Source organism: Bos indicus x Bos taurus, chromosome 21 (genome assembly GCF_003369695.1).
Source record: "Bos indicus x Bos taurus breed Angus x Brahman F1 hybrid chromosome 21, Bos_hybrid_MaternalHap_v2.0, whole genome shotgun sequence".
NCBI lineage: Eukaryota > Metazoa > Chordata > Mammalia > Artiodactyla > Bovidae > Bos > Bos indicus x Bos taurus.
Window position 1 is genome coordinate 45,911,684 of NC_040096.1, and position 25,733 is coordinate 45,937,416.

At 36.9% G+C, this 25,733-nt stretch overlaps 1 protein-coding gene and 1 non-coding gene across 9 annotated transcripts in view; one reads left to right on the plus strand and one right to left on the minus strand.

The window, feature by feature from the left end:
- The window catches only part of RALGAPA1 (Ral GTPase activating protein catalytic alpha subunit 1), a 211,631-nt gene extending 193,314 nt beyond the window's left edge, over positions 1 to 18,317 (minus strand). For all 8 annotated transcript variants that reach the window (XM_027521477.1, XM_027521472.1, XM_027521476.1 and 5 more), the window contains exon 1: positions 17,259 to 18,317. In XM_027521477.1, the coding sequence (XP_027377278.1) occupies positions 17,259 to 17,364 (106 nt within the window). In that variant the 5' untranslated portion in view covers positions 17,365 to 18,317. The remainder of the gene's footprint in view (positions 1 to 17,258) is intronic.
- On the plus strand, positions 6,302 to 6,408 carry LOC113880230. Its single transcript, XR_003507688.1, has one exon. It is a non-coding gene; the product is annotated as a U6 spliceosomal RNA (small nuclear RNA).
- Positions 18,318 to 25,733: the final 7,416 nt, after the last annotated feature.

A 25,733-nucleotide genomic window follows, 5' to 3' on the forward strand; every position in this document is an offset into this window, starting at 1 on the left:
TTTAAAAACAAAACTCTGCTGACTTTAAATAGATCATTAATATCTGATTCAACTTTAGCACCTTTAAGGTTCCACTTAAAATTCAAATGTTTTAAATTTTTCCATAAACTCTGTGCTTCAAATGCATTTTTTTTCATATAATACCTGAAATTATGTTAATTTTATATACAGCCAAAGCATATAGCTGAGATCAGAACCCAGATATTCTGATTGTACACACTATATACCCATTACTAGTTATTTAATACTCAAATTTCCTTGGAGATCAATTACTATCTGCCACACTGGTCTGTTGAAGGAATTAAGTCAGGTAACACACATGAAATGTTTGGTCCAGCACCTGTCACATGTAAGTGTTCAAAAATAGTAACTCTTATTTTTATATATGATAGCTGCTTCTATAAACAATTCCATTCCTTAAAAATTTCCAAAAGATAGAGAAGAGATAGACCCACATCTAAAATGTACTTTGAGTTCAAAGGTCAAACTATTTAAGTAATTTTAGAATGCTAACAATTTCTGAGAATGCAATGTTCATCTAAAGGAACATACCTAAATTCTAAAATCAATCCCAAAATAATATTTAGACTAGTTCAATTTTTTCATTATTCTAAACAACACTGCGGTGTTTAGACACACTCATCCACTTAGTTCCTCAGGCGAAAAAATACTAAGAAACGGAAGTATTGGTTTCAAAGCATATACATGTATACATTTAAAATTCTCACACTTAATGAAGCCCTCTAATTTACACTTGGCCAGCAATGTATGAGAAAATCTCTTTCCATTATGTCTTGACAATGCCCTTTACAATTTTCTCCCAATTTCATACATTTTTAACAGTTCATAAATTAAGGAAATTAACTCCTTTAAACATGTTGCAAATGTTTCTTAGCTGTTTATCTTTTAATTCTGTTAATGACAGATTTTACCATTAAAAATTTTAAGTGTTTTATAAAGGCAAATTTATCCAACATTTCTATGGCAATTTCTAACTTTAAGTTTTAAAAGCTGTCTTCTCTATCCCAATATTGCAAATGTATGTATTTGCCTTCCTTTTTATACTGAAGAATCTAAGTAATGTAGAACATACTCTGCTAAAAGATATAAAGTAGTGATCTATATATGCTTTTTATCCAAATGAACATCCTTTCTTCCTAATCTTTATCTAAACCACCCTTTAATGAAGTGGTCACCTGAGTTCCTTCTGCAGCAAAGAAGCCATCCCTTTTAACATTCTTTTTAAATGCACCTATTCCTGACCATAAAAGATGTGCCAATCTTTCTCAGAGAAAAATATAAAATTTCCTTTTATTAACTTTAAGCAAAGCCTAATTAAATAAATGGAGACTCCTTGAGATAGGAAAAATATAGCTGACCCTTGAAAAAGACAGGTTTGAACAGTGCAAGTCCATTTACACATGAATTTTTTTCAAAAGTAAATACTACAGCACTACACAATCCACAGTTGAATCTGCAGACGTAGAACCAGCAATGTGGAAGACCAACTATAAGTCACATGTTGATCATCAACTGTGCAGAGGGTTGGTGCCCTAAACCTCTATGCTGTCTTAGGTTCAACTGTAGATATACCACAGATGTCAATCTCCTTTAAATTAAATGTATGGATTCAAGGCCATCCAATTTTTAAAATCCTAACAATATTTACAAAATATAATTGATTTTCAAATTCATATGGAGAAGCAAAACAACAAAACACTAAAAGATTTATATCAGTATACTGTGGCTGCTGTGACAAATTAAGAGCCACAAACTCAGTATTCTGTTTCATCCTCTCCTCCATGTCTATCTACAAGTCAGTTTATTCTGTTAGATATGTTGGGGGGTGGTGGTATATACTTCAAACATGACATGTTGTTGTGCTCACTGATTCATAAGTTTTTTGAAAATCAGATGTTATATAAGAGTCACGAGTTCTTTCAATAATGGTGAAGATTATACAATAACCTCTGCCATAATGCCATAAGAATTCTTCATTTAACATCCTATTTTTTTGCCTTTATTTTTCTGTTTCACACGGGACAAATTTTAGATTTTGAGCCAATTTTTTGCACAGGAAATTAGGATAACCCAAGGGGGGTTCTTTCTGATACTGACTTTAACAGTTTTTTCTATCATTCTTTATTGAAAGGAAGTTGTTCAAAGAAGAGCAGCTTTGCTCTCCTCATACCTACTATATTCCTTCATGAATTACGTAATATTTACTGAGCACCTAATTCATGCTGGGCACTATGCTGAGGTTAGGGATACAAAGCTTAAGAGACACACTTCTACTCTCAGGAAGGTTGTAAGATATAGGCATGCAAATAAGTAATTACATGGTAGTAAAATAACCAAATTGCTAGAAGTAAATCGGAAAAGTTCCTATACCTACCAGATGACAGAGAAGGCTTCAGCAAAGCTCTACAGGTTTCCTGCTATTCTTAAGGAAGAGGTTTTAAGGCTTAAGGCTTTCAGGTGTAAGCATAATTTTTATCCCCTGCTTTCCTTTGAATACAGTTGCCATCTTACACTGTGTAGGTGCCTTCTTGATAGCATCTAGTCTACTTTTTCATTGCACCAGTGGGCATCCAGAAGTCTTATTACCACTCATATTCACGGAGTACTACTTTCACATACAGCATACGTAATTCAAAATTAGTTTGTAAGTAATAGTGATATTTTCTAAAAATGGATTAATGCACCCATCCAAACCATATTAGGTTTTCAACTTAAGAGTTCACACAAAGTCTACTTCCTTTCTATAGTAACTGTCCCTCCAGACTGTAGTTTTGAAATCCAATAGGTGGGATTATCATTTTGTTGCTGATGCTTCTTTCTTTCTTCCTTTCTCCTTCCCTCCTCCCTCTTATTCTTTCTTAGTAAGAAGGTTAAAAGAAATGGCTCATTGATTATGGTACAGTAAATATCATTAGCAAAAGCATAGGCATCGCAGAAAGTGATTTCTCATTCAATATTAATGAAATGTAAAATACCAGAGGGGGTAACAAGAAGTTGAAGAAGAAACTAAGATAAAATTTTCTTTTTCTACCACATTGTCAAAGTTTTATGTCTTAGTGAAAGATGGTGATGTCACTTATACGAATAGAAAAAAAAATTATAGACATTTGTTTGTAGACATTTGATTTTGTCTGTTAGAACAGATCTAACAAACATACTAATTGACTATTTTTCTATTTTCTCCAAAATCTATTTCTACTACATGACCTTTCTAAAAGAGACATTAGATAATATATGAACGTACGTATATACACAAATTGTGATTGAACTCAGAATAAAAAGTTTTAACTAAAAAAAAAAGTATGCTTTCTTTTCTAAGACACTGTAAACTTGTAACTCAACATGCTTCTCTTTTTACTTTGGCTGCCAGGAAATCTAAGAATCAAGTTCAATGCCTTATAGCTATAACCAGCTCATCTCTGGAACCTGATGATGTTACCTTTAAGTAATGGCTATTCAGCTGTTTATCACTAATTGTTCTAGTCTACATTTTATTCAGTCCTATAAGCCATGCAAAATTCTTTGGATGGAATAAAATCCTTAATAAAAGAAGTGTTAATGCAAAAATACAAAAAAAAATTGGTATATTATGCAACAGTTTGGTTTACTAAGCAAATTAATCAGTAACATTGTTTATGTAAATAATCTACTCAGTATATCACTTCTTTGTAAATATACAAAGATAAAATAGTTCAAGAGTCAAACTAAAGAATATAAAGAGTTTGGTATGGGGAGGGAAGAGGGAAGAGGGTGCAGGATGGGGAACACAGGTATACCTGTGGCGGATTCATTTCGATATTTGGCAAAACTAATACAATATTGTAAAGTTTAAAAATAAAATAAAATTAAAAAAAAAGAACAATAAAAAGTCTAATGACATGTATATAGGATTACTTACTAACTTTGCATATCGAATCCTAAAAACATATTCAAATATCAACTTAGTTTATTTTTATATGCAGTTTACAGTTCACAGTTCACAGTGATTCCCATACATTTTCAGATTTCCAGGCATAGCTGTTCCATGTTAATCTAAACTGCTTTCAAGTTATTTACTTAATGAACATAAACAATACTTGTTTCTGTCTTTATACATTACTTTTTATATCTAATGAACACTAGTTTCTCATTTTCCTGATTGAAGATATTTTAATCCAACTTTCTTTTTGAAAACATTGATATATTCAGATTAGAGAACAATTAAATATTTTTCACAGATATAATCAATAGTCAACTGACCATAAATTTCTTCTCTAAATATAAAAGTGTTAAAAAGTAGGGGCCAAGTTGAATGACTATGAATCCAATTTTCAGTCTCATTCATTTAGGAGAACTTATTATCAGCACCTGATGTCCAATGTTCTGAAAACTGTTTATGTTTCAGGGGTTTTTCTGTTCTTTGGTTTGTATGTTTCAAGCAGGTACAGACATCAGATAGGGAAAGTCATTCCTGACAGATGGCAAACAAATGAAGTATACCTTTGACAGCTCCAGTTTACTGACTTAAGAGTTTACAGGCCACGCTGAGGGAAAAGGGAATCTAGGCAGAACCAGTGGAAACCAAGCTAAGAAAATGAGCTGACAGTCCAAGGAAACCAAGGTAACTCGAGTCCACATGACAAAAGTACCAAAGATGAAAGAGCCATACCCAGTAAGATCCTAGAAGACTGGAGGAGGTTTCCTTTCAGTCTGAGCATAAATACGTGCAAGGAAACGTGCCAAGACAGGAAAAAGAACTATGTGAGGGAATATGAGAGAACAGTGCCAGAGGCTCCCATAAGCTGGCGAACAGTGCCTGCTCCCAAGAGCTGGGCTACGAAAAAATCCCTCATACCTGTGGGGCACTGAATGGAATATTCATGAAGGTATTGCCTCATAATACATAATTACCCTTAGATGGATCCACTCAACAAACTCTAAAGGCAAGACTTGAAATAATCAAAGTGTTTTCAAGTAATTTAACAGCATCTCAGTAAAAAGCTCAAGAATTTACAGAAATATAAAAATACTTTGAGGCTAAGAAGGCAAAATTCACAATGAGACATCCAAAGATAACTCAGCATTAAAAGAAGCAGGAAAAATAACCCAGGATGAGAAGAATAACCAACTGATAGAAACTGACCCAGAATAGATAGAGATGTTAGGATGAGCAGAGAATATTACAGAGGGTATTTTACTTGTATTCTATATTCAAGAAGCTAAGAAAATATACAGATGATATAATTTTATATGCACAGACAGACAACACATACACAAAGAAGTAGATAAAAACTACAATATCTGAGATGAAAAATAAACCAGTGGGATGGCAGACTAATATAGCAAAAGAAAAGACTCGTGAATTTGAGGAGTAGCTATAGGAACTACCCAAGATAAAACACAGAAAAAAGAATCTAAAAAAAATGGAAAGAATATCAGTTCTTTTTCAAACGCTATAAGATCTTCCAATATAATACTTCCTAATAGATGAGCCTGATATTAATACCTTTTTATATGCCAATAAGTCAAACAAAAAAATAAAAGAAGGGAGGGGAGAAATAACTGGGAAAAAAATGGCCCAAAAGTTTACCAACTTTATGAAAATGCTAAACCTACAAATCTAAGCATCTCGATGATTCTATGGCAAGAAATATTGAGAAAACTACACCACTGCACATCATAATTAAATTGTTCAAAACAAGTGATGAAGAGAAAATCTTAACACAGTATTGAGCATTGGTCAGAGATGTATTAATGCCACAGGCATTAGTTTCAGCAAAAATTCCATGCTCAATAATGTGTTAAAAGTAGCCAGAAAAAAAGAGAAGAAAGAAGATATACAAGATAAGGGGAAAGCAGACTTCTTATCAGAAACAATGCAAGCAAAAAGACAGTGGAGCAAAATCTTTATTTAAAAGACTAAGGAGAAAAGCCATCAACCTAGAATTCCAATTGCAGCAAAACATCTTTCAAATAAGAAAGCAAAATATAGATTTTGACATTAAAAAAGTAAAGAATCCATCACCCGAAGAGCATCATTACACAAGAAATGTTAAAGGAAATCCAACAAAAACAAAATGATGCTGGATGGATAGAAATCTCTCTGCAAAGGAATGAAGAGTACTGAAAATGGCACTAAATGGGTAAATACATATCTTTCTCTTCATTATTTAGAAGTCCTTAAAAGATAACTGCTTGTTTAGACAAAATGTGTAAGTAAATGTATGATCAAAAAAGTATAAAGTCTGGGAAGACAAATGAAAGTAAACTCTTGTAAAGTTCTTATACAAGAAGTGGTACAGTGCTCGCTTCGGCAGCACATATACTAAAATTGGAACGATACAGAGAAGATTAGCATGGCCCCGGCACAAGGATGACACGCAAATTCGTGAAGCGTTCCATATTTAAAAAAAAAAAAAAAGAAGTGGTACAGTGTATTACTTAAATAGTAAATAGACTCTGGTAAGTTGAAAATATTAATTATAAATCTTAAATCAACCAGTAAAATATTAAAAGATTATAGCTAATTAAGACAATAAAAGAAAAATGTAAAAAAATCATACATTTATTCAACTAATACAAAAAAAGGGCAAAAAAAGAGAACTATGAAAAGATAGATGGTGGCTTTCTGGTGGCTCAGAGGGTAAAGCATCTGTCTACAATGTGGGAGACCTGGGTTTGATCCCTGGGTTGGGAAGATTCCCTGGAGAAGGAAACGGCAACCCACTCCAATACTCTTGCCTAGAAAATCCTATGGACAGAGGAGCTTGGTGCAGGCTACTGTCCATGGGTTCACAAAGAGTTGGGCACAACATAGCGACTTCACTTTCACTTTTCATGAAAAGATAAGCCAAATAGAAAAAAGCAAGATAACAGACAAATATAACAAAGACAACAAATTTAAATCAACTCAAACAAATCAATAATGACTTTAATTATACATCATCCAGTTCTAAATGATAAGTTACCGGTCTGAATCTGAACAGAACAATTAAGAGTAAGAAGACTAAATCACTAATCAAAAGTATCCCAACAAAGAAACATCCAGAACCAGCTGGCTTCAATGGTGAATTCTACCGAATCCTGTCGTTTGCTACAGCATAGGCAGACTTTGAGGGCATTACGCTAAGTGAGATGACAGAGAAAGAAATCCTGTATGATCTCATTTACACGTGACATCTAAAAAACCAAACTCAAACAAACAGATCAGAATGGTGGTTGAGGCAGTGAATATGAGGGGAAAATGGGTGAAGAGGGTGAAAAGGTATAAATTTTTAGTTATAAATAAGTTCTGGGAATGTAAGGTACAGCACAGTGACAAAGAAAACAAAAGTCATCCAAGTATCTTAATTAAAAGGCCAAGATTACATTATATTAAAAATTAAGATTTAAACATATATGCTGGCTCCAAAAAAAATCTTCTTTATATAAATGCAACAAAACAGATTAAAACCAGAAAAATACATATCCTAGTAATGCTAGTCAATGAAAGCAAAAGTCTATATCACTATTAAAGTAGATTCCAGAGCAATGGTTATTACCACAGATAAAGATCATTTCATAAGGCAAAAGAAGTCAATTTATAAAGATGAGATAATAATCCCAAATGTTTAGAAACCTAGTAACAGAGCTTCAAAATACATTAAGCAAAATCTGATAGAACTTGAAAGAGACAAACTCCAATTACAGTCAGAAATTTCACATCCCCATGTTTAATAATTCATAAAACAAGGAGAAAGAAATTCAGCAAGGATATAGGAGACTTGAACAATACTATCAAACAACTTGTCCTGACACTTTTCAAACACTCAACCCAACAACAGCAGAATATATACTGTTTTCAAGTAAATATGAAACATCCATCAAGTTAAAACATATTCTGGGCTATCATATTTCAATAAATTTTGAGGAATTCAAGTCACAAAACATATGTTTTCTGAAAATAATGAAATTATCACAGAAATCAATAACAGAAAGATATCAGGATATTCCACCAATATTTGAAGCTAAAGAACACACAGGTTAATAACCCATAGATCAAAAAAGAAATCAAAACAGAAATTAGAATGCATTTTGGACCTAGATGAAAATGAAAATACAAAATACCATAATTTGTAGGACACTGTTTAGAGAAAATTTCTATCAACATATACATACATTATAAAGAAAAAAGGTCTCAAATTAATAACCTGTTTACACTTAAAGAAACTAGGAAAAGAGCAAATTAAACTAAAACTAAGCAGGAAAAAGAAATAATAAAGACCAAAGCAGAAATCTATTAAATAGAGAAAAATCAATGAAGTCACAAGCTGGTTCTTTTAGAAGATCAGTAAAAGTGATAAGCATCCAGCCAGACTGATTAGGAAAAAAAGATAAATTATCAATATCAGGAATGAGGGATGACATCATCACAGATTGTATAGGTATCAAAGAACAACAGGAAGCATTATGAACAACTTTATACCTATAAATCTGACAACTTAATATGAAATAAGAAAATTTCTTGAAAAGACACAAACTTCTGTTTCAAGAAGAAACACATAACCCAAACAGCCCTCTACCTATTAAAGTAGTTAAAAACCTTCCTTCCAAGAAAACTCCGTATCTAGATGGCTTCATTGGTGAAGTCTACCAAATGTTCACGAGAAAAAAAAAAAGATACAAATTTTCTATGAACAATTTCCAGAAAACGAAAAAGAAAGGAATGTTTCTCAATTAATACTATAAGGCTAACATTATGTTAAAAAAAAAGCAAAATACAAGAAAAGTAATATCCCCCATAAACATAACTACAAAATTACAAACATTCTAGCATATAAAATCCAACATTATATGAAAATGACATGATGTCACAATTAACTTAGGCTTACAGAGGACTGCAGAGTTGATCCAACATTTGAAAATCCAGACTGGGATTTATCATATTGACAGAATGAGGGGCTTCCTTGGTGGTCCATGGGTTAGTTCAGACTTTGCGTCCCAGTGCAGGGGGTGTGGGCTCAATCCCTAGTCTTGAGTTAAGACCCCACATGCCTCAAGGCCAGAAAAAAAACCCATAAACAACAGAAGCAATACTGTAACAAATTCAATAGAGACTTTAAAAAAAGTTAACAACAACAAAATCTTTAAAAAACAAAATGAAAAAAAATTAAAAAACCTGTTAACCTCAACAGAAACAGAAAACAGCATTTGACATACCTAGTATCCATTCTTGATGAAAACTCTCAGCAAACTAAGAGAGTAAGACTTTCTCAACATGACAAAGAACATTTATTCAAAAGCCTACAATGAACATGATATTACATGGTTAGTTTAAAAATAGATCACCTTACCCTTAAGATCAATAAAAAGACAAGGATATCCACTCTCACCACTTCTATTCTACACTGTACTAGAAATTCCAGTAAGTGCAATAAAACAAGAAAAAGATACAAAGGCATCCAGATTAAAAAGAAGACTTAAAGGCTCTATTAATGAGTTCATGTATGTAAAAGATTCAATGAAATCTATATAATACTAATAGAACAAGTGAATTTAGCACAGTTTCAGGATATAAGCTCAATATATAAAAATCAACTGTATTTTACTATCAGAAATAGTCATGAAGATACAATTTACAAGGATATAAAAAGTACAAAATATTTAGGGATAACTGACAAAAGATGCATTTAAGACCTGTATATTAAAAAATACAAAACACTGCTAGAGAAATTAAAGGAGGTCTATATAAAACAACAGAAAAGGCCCTGGCACCCCACTCCAGGACTCTCGCCTGGAAAACCAAATGGACAGAGGAGCCTGGTAGGCTGCAGTCCATGGGTTTGCTCGGAGTCGGACACGACTGAGCGACTTCACTTTCACTTTTCACCTTCCTGCATTGGAGAAGGAAATGGCAACCCACTCCAGTGTTCTTGCCTGGAGAATCCCAGGGACGGGGGAGCCTTGGTGGGCTGCCATCTATGGGGTTGCACAGAGTCGGACACAACTGAAGCGACTTAGCAGCAGCAGCAGCATATAAAACAAAGAAACATACCTTCTTCATCTACAGATTCATAACAATCTCATTCCCAGCAAAATTTTTTATTTATTCATTTATTTATTTTAGAAATTGACAAGCTAATCTTATGGAAAGTTAAAAGACAAGGCATAGCTCCCTTCTCCCACAGCAAAAAAAAAAAAACCTTTGGTAAGGAAGAAAAAAGTTGGAGTGTCTATACCATCTAATTTCAAGATTTACTATCAAGTTATAATAACAACAACAACAATAAAAAGCACTGTGGTATAGGCAGCAACACAGACAAACAGATCACCAGAACAAAACAGTCCCAAAATAATTCTATACATATAGAGACAACTGAATTTTGGAAAAAGTACAAAGGCAATTCAGCAGAGAAAGGGAAGTCTTTTTCAACAAATGGTGCTAGAACACTTGGAGATCCATGTGCAAAAAAAAAAAATCCTTCCATATCTCAAACTATATTCACAGCTAACTCAAGATGGATCGCAGACATAGATCCTAAAATGATAAAGCTCTAGAAGAAAGCATAGGAGAAAATTTTTATGATCTTGGACTTAGGCAAAGGTTTCAGATACAAACCATATAAGAAAAAGTTGATATATGAACTTAATCAAAATTAAGAATTCCTATTCATTCAAATAAAATGTTAAGCGAATTAAAAGATAATATTTAAAAAAAACGACTCTGCAAATCATGTATTTGATAAAGTACTTATATACAGAATACAGGGTTTCCCAGGTGGCGTTAGGGCTGGTAAAGAACCTGCCTGCCAATTCAGGAGACATAAGAAACGCAGGTTCGACTCCTGGGTGGGGAAGATCCCCTGGAGGAGGGCACAGGAACCCATTCCAGTATTCTTGCCTGGAGAATCCCATGGACAAAGGAGCCTGGAGGGCTACAGTCCATATGATTGCAAAGAGTCAGATGTGACTGAAGTGACTCAGCACACATACAGAATATATTCAGAATCTTCAAAACTGGGTAAGAAAGCAAACAGTTCAATTTAAAAATAGGTGAAAGATTTGAACTTGATTTCATCAAAGAAGTCATATACAATGGCAAATAAGCATGTGAAAAGAAGTTCAATGTTATCAGATATCAGGGAAACAGTAATTTGCCAAAGCCTTTGACTGTGTGGATCACAATAAACTGTGGAAAATTCTGAAAGAGATGGGAATACCAGACCACCTGACCTGCCTCGAGAAACCTGTATGCAGGTCAGGAAGCAACAGTTAGAACTGGACATGGAACAACAGACTGGTTCCAAATAGCAAAAGGAGTACGTCAAGGCTGTATATTATCACCCTGCTTATTTAACTTATATGCAGAGTACATCATGAGAAACGCGGGGCTGGAGGAAGCACAAGCTGGAATCAAGATTGCCAGGAGAAATATCAATAACCTCAGATATGCAGATGACACCACCCTTATGGCAGAAAGTGAAGAACTATAAAGAGCCTCTTGATGAAAGTGAAAGTGGAGAGTGAAAAAGTTGGTTTCAAGCTCAACAATTCAGAAAACTAAGATCATGGCATCTGGTCCCATCACTTCATGGCAAATAGATGGGGAAATAGTGGAAACAGTGGCTGACTTTATTTTTGGGGGCTCCAAAATCACTGCAGATGGTGACTGCAGCCATGAAATCAAAAGACGCTTACTCCTTGGAAGGAAAGTTATGACCAACCTAGATAGCATATTCAAAAACAGAGACATTACTTTGCCAACAAAGGTTCATCTAGTCAAGGTTATGGTTTTTCCAATAGTCATGTACGGATGTGAGAGTTGGACTATAAAGAAAGCTGAATGCCAAAGAATTGATGCTTTTGAACTGTGTTTTGGAGAAGACTCTTGAGAGTCCCTTGGACTGCAAGGAATCCAACCAGTCCATTCTAAAGGAGATCAGTCCTGGGTGTTCTTTGGAAGGACTGATGTTGAAGCCAAAACTCCAATACTTTGGCCACTTGATGGGAAGAGCTGACTCACTGGAAAAGACCCTGATGCTGGGAAAGATCGAGGGCAGAAGAAGGGGATGACAGAGGATGAGATGGTTGGATGGAATCACCGACACAATGGACATGGCTTTGGGTAAACTCAGGGAGTTGGTGATGGACAAGGAGGCCTGGCATGCTGCAGTTCATGGGGTCGCAGAGTCGGACACAACTGAGCGACTGAACTGACAAGAAAAAGAAATACCATATCTGGTGGTATTGGTGCATTTCTACAGGAACTATAACTCTCATATACTATTTGTGAGACTGTAAACTGGTTAAAAAAAAAAAACAAAAAACCAAGAAACAATACATTTGTTTTAAAAAAATACAACTGCCATAGGATTCATCCATTCCATTCCTAAGTATTGACTCCAAGAGAAAAGAAAGCATATGTCTACACAATAGGTGTACCTCACAGCAATTTTACATGTAATAGTTGAAAACTGAAAACCCACATGTTCATCAACATGTGACTGGGACAATCAAATTACAGCATATCCATACAATAAAAGCAGTAAGAGCAATGTATTACAGACACATCATCACACAACAAATATAGAGGAATTTCAAAGTGTGCTGAGTAAAAGAAACCAATCCATAAGAGTAAGCACTGTTAATTCCATGTATATGTTATGCATGGGCCTCCCAGGTGGCACAGTGCCAACGCAGGACATGTCAGAGACCTGGATTTGATCCCTGGGTTGGGACGATCCCCTGGAGTAGGAAATGGCAACCCATTCCGTGTTCTTGCCTGGGAAGTCCCATGGACACAGAAGCCTGGCGGGCTACAGTCCAAGGGGTCACAACGAGTCAGACAGAACTGAGTGTGTGCGTGCAGGCATGCACACACATACATACACACGTATGTATATAAAAGACACAAACTAATGTAGAGGAGAACAGATCAATGGTTGCCCTGGGGTAGGATAGCAGGGAAGTAAGGGTTAGAGGAAGGGATTACAAAGGGGTAAAAGGAAACTGGGAGATTACAGATGTCATTTGTTTCTTGATTATCTGACTATATTCCTAATCATGATGTCATGATGGCTTCACAAAGTGTATGTATGTCAAGAAGTATTCAATTATGCCCAGTGTTCACAGCAGCATTATTTACAATTGCCAAGATATGGAAGCAATCTAAGTGTCCATCAATGGATGAAGGAATAAAGAAGATGTGGTGTATATATACAACAGAATACTGCTGCTGCTACTGCTGCTAAGTCGCTTCAGTCGTGTCCGACTCTGTGCGACCCCACAGATGGCAGCCCACCAGGCTCCCCCATCTCTGGGATTCTCCAGGCAGGAACACTGGAGTAGGTTGCCATTTCCTTCTCCAATGCATGAAAGTGAAAAGTGAAAGTGAAGCCACTCAGTCATGTCCGACTCTTAGCGACCCCATGGACTGCAGCCTACGATGCTCCTCCCATGGGATTTTCTGAAAACTGGAGTGGGTTGCCATTGCCTTCTCCCACAACAGAATACTACTTAGCCATAAAAAAGAATGAAATTTTGCCATTTGGAGCAACATGGATGCACTTGGAGGGTATTACACTAAGTGAAATAAGTCAGAGAAGGACAAATATGAGATATTATTTGTATGTGGAATCGAAAAAATAAAACAAACCAGCAAATGTAACAAAAAAAGAAGCAGACTCACAGAGAACATTGTAGTAGTTACCAGTGGGCAGAGGGAAGGGGAGAGGGGCAAGATAGGGGTAGAAGATTAGGTACAAACTACTATGCATAAAATAAGCTAAAAGGACACACTGCGTAACATGGGGAATATGGCCAATTTTATAACTATAAATGGAGTATAACCTTTAAAAACTGTGAATCACTATATTGTACACCTGTAACTTATACAATATTGTGTATCGCCATACTTCAACTTTTTAAAAAGCATTCAATTATATGCTTTTAATTTGTGTGACATATCAGTTATCAATTACACCTCAATAAAGTTACTAGAAAGAATGAGCCAAAATAATATATTAGCTAGGTAAGCACTTACCTTTTTTTAAGCCAAGACGACTGAACTGTTACCACGACATACAAGAAAATTAACATTTAGTCAATATCCATTATATGCTAAGCATTATGCTAGCCACTTGTTAGATACTAAATTATGTGCTTAGCGTCATCTTAAGGCCATTCCTTGGGGGGGGGAAAGGCGGGGGGATGGGGCAGAGCAAGATGATAATATGAAACTTTAGCAACTAGACAAGGTTTTATTTCTAGTCTGTAATAATTCTAACTTCCAGTTCCTAAAAATCAAATATACAACATTATCAATAAACACAGTAGATTTAAATCTAAATCCTCCAAGTTCTATAAATTCAGCTGGAATTGTCCTTCAGTGGGAACACATGCCAGGACAAAGGTTTACATAAGATGCTTAAATTATGTTCTCATATACTGGTACGCCTGAGAAGGCAATGGCACCCCACTCTAGTACTCCTGCCTGGAAAATCCCATGGATGGAGGAGCCTGGTGGGCTGCAGTCCATGGGGTCTCGAAGAGTCTGACACGACTGAGTGATTTCACTTTCACTTTTCACTTTCATGCATTGGAGAAGGAAATGGCAACCCACTCCAGTGTTCTTGCCTGGAGAGTCCCAGGGACAGGGGAGCCTGGTGGGCTGCCTTCTATGGGGTTGCAGAGTTGGACACGACTGAAGCGACTTAGCAGCGGCAGCAGCAGCATACTGGTAAGCACTGAATTCTAAAAATACCCTTAGTGAATGGCAGTTTAATTTAAAGGTTAAAAATACAGTTTAGATGGAACCAAAAAAAAATCAAAATCCTGTGTAACTGGGAATACCCTATTCTGCAAACTAGTTTCCTTATAGTGGTTATGTATTAATAAAACCTGCACTTAACTTGCAAAAAGGATTGGAAGTGGCTCTCCCATCTGCAAAACGGGAGACCCTTAAGACATCTTTCAGTCTTTGCAGTTCTACCCTCCCCTACTCATTTGCCTAGGAATTATACTAATTATATTTCAAAGTCACAGTGACCACTCAGAAATACAGAATATTTAATTCAATTAACTGTTAGAACCAAGTATAGTACTTAGAGGTCCATGTTTTTTGTTCTACATTTGACAAGGTTTACTTCAGCACTCTTGCCATTTGGAGCTAGAATACTGTTGTGAGGGATTATCCTGAGCATTTCAAGATGTTCAGCTGACCTGCTACCCACTAGATGCCAGAAGCACCTCTCCATAGTTGTGACAATCAATAGTGTCTCCAGACATTCTCATTGTCCTCAGAGGAGCAAAACAGTCCCTGTTGAGAGTTACTGTCCTAAAATGAGTGCAGTAATCTCTCTATATGGACCTGCTTCACTCACAGGGCAGGGAGTCTGAAAACAGAGTCCTCCATTTGAAAGTTCTTAAGAATATTTTAAATGATTATAGATAGTATATGCTCCTTTAAAAAAATAATAATAAATTACTAAAAAGCAAAGTTTTTTTTTTTTTAAACAAACAAACACTGTTTTGTTTTCAAACTGAGAAAGCTAGGCCCTACAAAATACCTGATACCTCTTCATTCAGATCATGTCTCCAGGGTGGGGAAAAAACTTCTAAGGCCAAAGAATTATAAACAAACCATTCCTTAACTAACGAACCATGGCAATTAATTCAGAAAATGTCAATACTCTATTGGAATTCAATTTTAGAGCTCTGCCATTACCCAACCTACATCTTGTCCTAAGTAGGTTATCAAATATCATTGTCCTCAATTTCAAACTGCCATTATCTGTGGTAAATCTCCTACACATTAACTTTCCCTGTCACAGTCTCCTAGCCAAATTTTTTCTTCAATGGCTTAACTCTCAAGTAAAATGTAAAGACCACAATGTCAACTGTGTCTAGAAAATATTTTCTTTCTTGAAAAAATATCTTTTTACATTGCTAAACTGGACTTAATCGCTTTCTTACTATTACACAAGAATAAATATAATTTACTTGGGATACAGATTTGCTGCCATAAATGCAGAAAGAGTAAAAAACAAACGGGAGACATGAAATCTGGGTTCCGGCTCTGACTCTGCCTCCTAATACTTGGATGACCAGGTAACAGTCCCGAACTTCAGCTCTCTTAGTTGTAAAAAAAAAAAAAAAGAAGAAGAAGAAGAAGAATTTAACTAACTCTAAAGTTATTGTGTGGATCAGTTACCACTTATGTGAAATAACTCTGTACACAGTAAAGTGTCATACAAAGGTTGGGTACTGGTAGTATCCTGTTGGTGTGAGTAAACCACATGGTAGTGAAACATGCACCTCAAATAAAAGACTTAATTCACTGTATAAACGTCACTTTTCAAAAGGAACATTCCTTACGAAGAGAGCCTTAGATGATAAACCTTGGACTAGGATTCAGGCATCTGGGTTCTAAACTCGTTCTGCCATTAACTGTCTGTATCAACAAAGGCAAACTTTCCTTTTCACCTCAAATTTCGTATAAAAAGATCCAAGTTCTGGACCAGTTGTTCCATAAATACTGTTACAGCCTATTGGCCCACGAAATTACCAAGTGATCCAAAATGAGTGGGTTAAACTCATTTAACCCTATATCCACAATTCAAGAGTAGTTCGGTCGGACGCAAAAGAGAAGGTAACAGACAGTAAGAAAATTTTATTTAGAAATAGAATGCTGTATGATTTTCCAAAAGAAAAGGAAGCTATAAACTACCTTGTTTTCTACAATTAATCATAGCTCTCCCTCTAAATGATAGTAATTATGAACAAGGTGCATTAACAAGGGCGGGGCTCTTTCCCACAAGCTTTTAGGGAACCACCCACTTCCCAAAGAGGTGTAACTGCTTCCTCCTTGCCCTCCTTAGCCAAGAAACTTGAAAGATTAGGGTTTATATTGTCTGAGTTTTTTTTCTTTTCACTTGGGTGGGGATGGCGGTAGTCATCTGACAAACATATCCTATAAACACCATTATCTGCAACAACAAGTCTCCAGAAAGTCTAAAAATAATCTAAGTTGTTGAATAGTGTTTTTAAAACAGTTAGGGCTATTAACTCAAAACGAGGTAACCCTGTGTGTGATTAGCGTTTGCCAACTACCAAGTGTTCCCTTCCCCAAATTATCCGCCCTCCCGCGTCTCTGTAGAGGCGATGCCTCGCCCTCCACTAGCGCATCGCGCCAGGGCCGAAGGGAGAGTCCCCAGGGGCTCCCAGAAGAGGGAAGGCCGAGCAACCCAGGCCTCCAGACGCCGTCACCCCTCGCCCCTCACCAATGACGATGCGCAGGTGCTTCAGGCGGGTCAGCGCGTCCTTCTTGGTATCCAGCACCTTCTGGGTAGACTTCTTCACGTCCCCGTGCGGCTTCTTGGAGAACATCCTGCCGCCGCCACGGCCGACTCCGGCCCCCTCCCGGCCAGGTCAAAGCGGCGGAAAGTGGAGAGAGTGGGCGGGGAGGAGACTACTGCGAGCGGCTCATTCACTCCCCAGCCTTGCGGGCCCCGGCGCGGCCGACTCCTCCCAGACCAAGGCCAGGGCCGCCACCTCCACCCGACTCGCGCGGCGTCTGCAAGGCACCTTCGCCTCTAGCTCCAATATGGCGGCTCCCCTCTTCCAGTTCTGCACGGAGGGACGGAGACCCGGGCGGGTCGCCCGCCGCCGCCGCCGCTCCCTGCGGCCGCCGCTCGCCGTCACAGGCCAGGGCCGGGCACCCAGGACCCGTAGCCGCGGAGGTGCGGCTGTCGGCGGCAGCGACAGCACTCGTCTCTCCCTGAGGCCCCCTTAAGGTTAAATCTTCTTTAGCAGCCGCCAAGGAGACGGAGTGTGGTGATGGGGTTTCACGACTTTGCCGTCGGTGGCGAATGGTCCCCGTGGCAACCGCCTTCTGACGTCAAGAGTTCTTGACGTCACGCCAGCATGAGATCACCCGTGGCATTACCTTCCTTTAGTTTTCTGTGTAAGTAGCCAGAGGAGTAGCCTGGGGAAGTCAGGGAAGGAAAATCCTGCGTGCGCCTTTGAAAGCAGGGTCTTCTAGCCAAGCCCCCAGAGTAGTCTGTTTTTAAAGGTCCTCCTCCTGTCCCTGCTATTTACTATGTAACTTAAGAACATAGTTCCAGAACATCAGAGTAGATGTGCAGTGTATTTTAGACGCCATTTCTGAAGGCTTTGTTTTTAACACCCCATTTCCGTAATTTGAATTTTGTATACAGAATTTTTGTTTATATTGCAAAGTGATGGTTAATAATTTACTGTAGTTTCTAGATTTGTGGTATTATAGTACATCCTCTTGGTTAAAATTGTCTTACACAAATGAGTTCTCCCAAAAGCTTGTTGTAGTAGAAAGAAAAATTACAGGGAAAAGAAATCTGGAGAACTGTAAGGGTTAATTTTCTTCATCTGTAAAGAGTTCACAAATCCAGGAGAAAATTGCTAAAGCACAAGTAGAAGTTAGTAGAAAACATGAAATAAGTATTACAGAAGTGTGTACTCAACTAAAACATGTGAAAAATGTTCTCACTTGTGGGTACTTTTTTAAACTCAGATTAAAATAACATATTTAAACAATTTAAACAGCTTTTATTGAAGTGTACTTGATATACAGTAAACTGCACATTTTCAAAATGTGCAATTTGGTAAGTTGGATATTTGCATATGACCATGAAAATGTAAACAGTCAAAATAGTGAACATACTCATCAGCCCCCAAATGGTCCTCTTGCCCTTTTGTAATCCCTCCCTCCCACTGCCCCCAGCCTGGTCTTTGGGCAAACACTGATTTGCTTTCTGTCACCTGGAATTTGCATTTTCTAGAGTTTCATGGAAGTGTATGCTTATAGTATACTCTTGTCTGATTTCTTACACTCAATATAGCTTATTTTTAAATAATGTAACATTTTATCGGTCAAACTAGGAGTTTGTTTTAAGTTAGTCATCTTACAGCAGGTGAAGGCAGCAGCAGACAATCCTATTGCTTACTAGAAAGAAGCAGTAATGGCTACAAAAGTTGACATTGTGTATCAAGACACTTAAAAATGTTTATATATACTTTGGTTCATTAGTTTCACTTTCAGGACCCTATTCTAAACTATCAGAAATGGGAAAATACTTATATAAAAATATTTAAGCATGATTATAACACTGAAAGATTGGAAATGATTAATATCCATCAGGAGATAAAACATTCAGTAGGTGGAATGTCACGGAACCATGAAAATTATTAATATGAAGACTTTTTAATGACATAGAAAATACTCAAGATACTATTAAATGAAAAAGCAATACAGTGCTGAAGATATTATCAAAACTATGAAAGAAGCTATGCATGTAAAATGCAGTTAGAAAAAAATTCAAAACACCTCCAAAATTGTGATTATAGCTGCACAGTAAAATCACAGGTGAATTTAATTATTTTCTTTACATTTTTGCATAGCTTTTTTAAAACTAAAAGTCATATGTTGCTTTCACAACTTAAAAAACAAGTCTATTTAAAGAAAATTAAGAAAATCTAATGTACCAATTTTAAACTCACAAAACAAATTAAGATGTATGTGTAGGAATAGAAACTCCTTGAAAATAAAGGCTTTTTTGAAAAATTTATATGTCTCACTGTGGTACAGAACAAATATTTGTTGATATTTAAATTATGTTTACATTAAAATGGGTTCTTTTGCTAGTATTAGAGTCATCCAACCCCATGATTCTGGCTATCATTTATTTGGTGATTTTGGACACCTATGTCCCTATTAGTAACCCAAGTCTCCTTTCTGAGCTTCCACAAGCTACTCAAATTCAGTATATACAAAACAACACTCATCATCTTTGTCCTTTCCACTCCCAAACCTGATCTTCCTCCTTCATTAAATATCTCCACTGGTACTACCACTATTACCTCAGATTTTCAATCCAGCTGTTTGATCTAAAGGCTTCTTCTCTGTCATCCAGTCAGTTACCAACACCTGATGATTCTACTACTTAAGTATTTCTTGATTTAGTCCTCTTCTCTCCATTATCACCACCTTTGTTAAGGCTCAGGGCTTCACAATTTCTAGCCATATATGCTAGAAATGGGGAAGGAAATGGCAATCCTAGGAAATGGCAATGCTAGAAATGGCAGTGGTTTCCTCCCTATCCCCACATCTTAGTAAGATTTGAGTATCCATTCCTTTTTAAGTAAATTTTAAGAGTTAAAAAGAGATGCCCAATGGTCTTGCAGTCAGTACTTGAATATCTGTGTTAATGAGGAAAAGATGTGGCATGAATAAATCAAGACATCATTTCTTTTTCTTTTTTTGGTATACATATTTGCTTAAGGATATATTTTATAGTCAGGAAATGCACAGCACTTTTTGGATCAAAGAACAAAACCCATATTGAGCAAAGGCTATAAACGTCCAGATTTTATACGTTGCTCCCCCTTCATAGTGATTATAACCAATCTCTAAGTTTGTCAAGATGATGCAGGAAAAGCTGACCTAGACTCTTGCTCTTTCTAAACTTGTTGAAGTGAAATTTTAAAAAAAAAGGTAATTAGCCACATTGATTGTGGTGGATATATGCTGGCTTGCCTACCATCTGGTAATCATACCCAGATTTTTCTTTGGAAAGCCACCCCTCTCTTGGTCTCATTTGATATCCTGCTGCACTGCCCTCTTTGACTTTGGTATTCTAGCACTTGAATACCAAACACTCGAAATAACACTCGAAAGAGTGTTAGGGATGGGCACATGACCAGTTCAGTCTAATAAAACTCTCTCCTACAACTACTGCAAAAGAGAAGTTCATTTTTCCAAGATGAAGGCCTGGAACTGCTAGGAATTAACAGGTGAAAAGAATCTGCTGAGGATAAGGCCAATACTCTTGAGCATAGAGGGGATAGTTAAGTAGAGAGTAAGTCTTGAATTGCTTGAGCATTTGGATCCAACTTGCCTGAAGTACCACGGTCTTTTCTATTTCCCAGGTCAACAACGTCCTTATGTTTCTTTAGCCAATTTCACTTGGGTTTCAGTCACTTGATAGGAAAAGTTCCTAACTTAGACATTTTAAAGATACTCTGCTAGGCTGAATAGGGAGTAGAAATTTAAAAAAAAAAAAAAAAAAAACGACTTGAAAACAAGACTACAACCCTCCTCTGAAGTCCTCCAGCAGCTTTTTCTTTACCATGACACTCACCTTACTCTATGTTGTAGTCTTCTATGCTTCATCTCCATTATATTAAGCTGTAATCTGTCTTTAAGGCAGGTTTTTAAAATTTTTCCTATGTTGCATAATTCCAGGCTCCAAGAGTTGCTTCCTCTCCCTCTTTTACTCTGTCTTCTCTGTCTCTGTCTCTCTCTCTGCTCTCTCCAGTGTTACCAGGCATGAGGTAGGCACCCAATACATATTTATGGAAAGAAAAAGTAAACACTAGGCACTCAGTAAATGCTTACTGAATTTATGCAAAGATAATAGTTGCAGTTTCTGCTGAGGATGGTGGAAAGAGGACTAAGAAAGGAGAAACAATGCTCAGTAGGGGCAGACAAGTCAATCTTTGTCTTTATTAAATGTTTCCATGATTTATCCATGAAAATTAACATAAGTTGTGGTCCCCAGAGACTCAAGCAGAAAGATAAACTTGGAGGCTATATTTTGGGCAATTCATTCTGTCCCAAATGTATTAACTAAGAATATTTCACATACTATTTCTGTGTTTGTTTCATATATTTTTTCCATTTGCTATATAATATCCCAGTTTTTTTTTTTCTTGCTGCAAACAGGCTTCTAAGCAGAGCTATATGCTTTCTGTGAAATTAATCTTGATTTCCTTTCCTATTATTTTAAAATCCTCTTTCCCTATTTGTACCTCATATAAACATGGCTATGCAAAGAAAAACATTTTCCTCTGCAAAGAAAAATCAGGATGTCCTATTACATTGATGGAGTCACCAAAAGAATCTACAATAGCTGAAAAAAATCCTGAAAATTCTGAACGGTATAAATTGAAATTGTGCTTGGAAAATTTCTTCTATAAAATAAGAGTGAATCTGCTTGTTTGCAAAACTGTTTTCCAGACCCATATCAATAGCCCTGTCTAAAATACAATGAAATACTTGCTTAGCATAGAAAAAATTTTAAATTCAGCTAAGAGAGCTGTAAGACCCACCCCAACATGTTAAAAAAAAAACCCACCCCAATGTGTTGCTTAATAGTAGTTTATTTCAATGACAATATATCCTTTTTTTAAGTTTACAAAAATTATTCATTTCCCACATGCATAGCTTGTATCATGAAAGTTACAGAGCTTGTTTTGAGGAAACATTATGATTCAGTGGAAAGATAAATGAATTATTCAAGGGATTTGGGTTCTAGTTCCTCTCAGCATCAGTTTTCTCATTAGGAAAGTCAAGATAAGGTGTGCTCTCAGTGATTTATGAAATTCAGGAAATAATAGTGTTTTCAGTCACGATCTTTAGAGTTAGGTAGATTTGAGCTGGACCTTTCCTTTCAGGATTTACTTTATCAGGGATCTCTGGCATATAGTTTAATCTCTCTGAGCCTCATTTTCTTCATACATAAACCATATCAGTAATTGTGATAATTAGGTAAGAAGTGGTATTGAAAGCTACTTCTACAATGGCTGACATATAGTGTTACGTCCCTTTCCTTTCCTTGATAGACTTTTAGTGGAGCAACTTGTATAATTGTTTAAAAATTTGCTCCCCTGCTATCCTATATCCCATCTTCTTGCAAAATGCCCGATACAAAATGCTCTCAACAAATACCTGTTGACTGGAAGAATGAGTGTCAGTCCCCTTCCCTTTCTCTTGCAGGGCACTCAGTAAATGATTGATGAATGAATGGAATAATTTTAGAAAACAAAAAATGTAACATATTCATAATAATTATATGGCTGGCACACCTGAGGAAAAAGGAAACACCATAACACTGTAGCAAAACAAGCTGGCACAAAGGTAATTTAGAGAGCATGCCCAATCCACTGCCTGATTTTCTCTTTAAAAGCTCTCCCCCCTGGAGACATATTTATTTTGAAAAGACAAACCTAGAAAATTATAATACTGCTTGTGAAAACTAGACTTCAAACTTAAGTTTAAAATCATGAGCATCCCAAGAAAAATATGTCATCATCAAACTCCCACATGTGAACATTACGTTACTATTTTTTATAAAGTCAGGTTTATTCAAATTGAAGAGACCTTTAAAAACTGTTTTTAATGGGCTTTATTTCTGTAAATAAGTTTTAGGTTCACAGATGCTCCTTGCCCCCACACGTGCACAGCCTCCCCCATTTAGCAATATCCCCCATAAAAATGGTACATTTGTTACAACTAGCAGGCCTACACTGACATATCCTTGTCACCTAAAGACCATAGCTTACATTAGGGTTCACTTTTGATATTAGGGTCCATACACATTTTATAGACTTGGACAAATGTATAATGACATTTTTCCACTACTATAATATCAAATGGAGTATTTTCACTGCCATAAAAATCCTTTATGCTTCTTCTATTCATCCCTCTCTCTAACCCCCAGCAACCACTGATCTTTTTATTGAACAGACTCATTTTTTAAAACAATTTAAAAACGTACAGGAAAATTGGGTCAATAGTATAAAGACTTCTCATGTGCTCAACTGCTAGTATGGTATATTTATTACAATAATAAACCAATAAGAGATTTCCCTGGGGTCCAGTGGTTAAGAATGCACTTTCCAGTGTAGGGGATGGGAACTAAGATTCCACATGCCTGGTGGCAACTAAGCCCTTGGGCTGCAATGAAGACCCAGTGCAGCCAAAAAATAAAAATGATATGTTACCATTATTAATGACATTCCACAGTTTTATTTTTTATCTGATGTCCTTTTTCCGTTCTATGATCTTATCCAGTATACCTTATTACATTTAGTTATTATTTCTCCTTAGGCTCCCCTTGGCTGTGATAGTTTCTCATATTTTCCTTGGTTTTGATGACATTAAAAGTTTTGAGGCATACTGGTCAGGTTTATTGAAGGATGCCCCTCTACTGAAATTTGTCAGTTGTTTTTCTCATGATTAGACTAAAGTTGTGGGTTTGGGGGAGGAAGATCACAGAGGTAAAGCCATTTTCATCACATCATATCAATGGTAAATACTATCAACCTGACCTCCACTGTTGATGTTGACCTAGATCACCTGACTGAAGTACTAGCAGGTTTCTCCAATGTAAATTTTTGTTTTGTTTTGATTTGTTCTTGGTTTTTCCCTACCATCCTCGAGGAAAATCACTATGTGAGTCATTATTTGTTGACTGCATTTTATTATAAAAGCTGTACATTTTCTTCTATTACTTTAGACATGGTGTCTCTTTTAGTTTAATTACTGTGAATGAGAAGGTTGAAGTTCCAACTGTGTTGCATTAGTAAAAGGACAAACAATGCTTACCAGCTGAATCCTAATGAGACATGAATGCCAAGGAACTGAAGTTAACAGAAAATTAAAAACCAAAAGAAGTAATCAGCAGAGAGACTAATAGTTTTCAAAGCTCTGGTGTCTCAGGATCAAAATTATTGAGGGCCTCCAAAGGGCTTACTCAAGTGGCTCAGGTGGTAAAGAATCTGCCTGCAACGTGGAAGGCCTGGGTTTGATCCCTGGGTCATGACGATCCCCTGGAGAAGGGAATGGCAGCCCACTCCAGTATTCTTGCCTGGAGGATTCCATTGACAGAGGAGCCTGGTGGGCTATGGTCCATGGGGTCATAAAGAGTCAGACATGATTGAACAACTAACACAAAAAGAGCTTTTGCTAATCTATAACATTATCAAAATTAAAGCTGAGGAAACTACAAAATTCAGATGAAAGAAATTATATATAGAGAGAGAAATTACATATATATATGTATGTATGTATGTGTGTGTATATATATATATGGAGAAATGGACTTCAATGGTGGTGCAGTGGATAGGAATGCACCTGCCAATGCAGGGGACACAGGTTCGATCTCTGGTTCAGAAAGGTCCCACGAGCTGCAGAGCAACTAAGCCCATGTGCCACAACTTCTGAGCCCGCTATAACTCTAGAGCCACAACTATTGTAGCCTACACACCCTAGAGCCTGGACTCTGCAATAGGAGAAGCTACCACAATGAGAGAGCTTCCCTGGTGCTTCTGGGGTAAAGAATCCGCCTGCAATGCAGGAGTCACAGGAGATGCAGGTTTGTTCCTGGGCAGGGAAGATCCCTTGGAGGAGAGCATGGCAACCTCCCCCAGTATTCTTGCCTGGAAAATCCCACGGACAGAGGAGCCTGGTGGGGTACAGTCCATAGGATCTCAAAGAGTCAGACACGACTGAAGCGACTTAGCACGCACGCACGCACGCACACACACACACACACACACACACACACCACAATGAGAAGCCTGAACACCATAATGAAGAGCTGTGACCGCTCACTGCAACTTGAGAAAAGCCCACGTGCTGCAATAAAGACCCAGTGCAACCAAAAATAACTGGAGAAATATTTCATGTTCATGGAATGGAGCATTCAGTTTTTTAAAGATGTCAGTTCTTCCCAACCTTATCTGAACACAATACCAATCAAAACCCCAGGAAGCTGTTTTATAGATAACAACACACTGATTCTAAAGTTTATGTGGAAAGGCAGAAGATCCAGAATTAGCCAACCAACACTGAAGACGAACAAAGTCGCTACCTCCTTGTTTGAAAACTCACTTAACAACTGTAATAATCAAGACAACAGTGTGGTATTTGTGAAAGA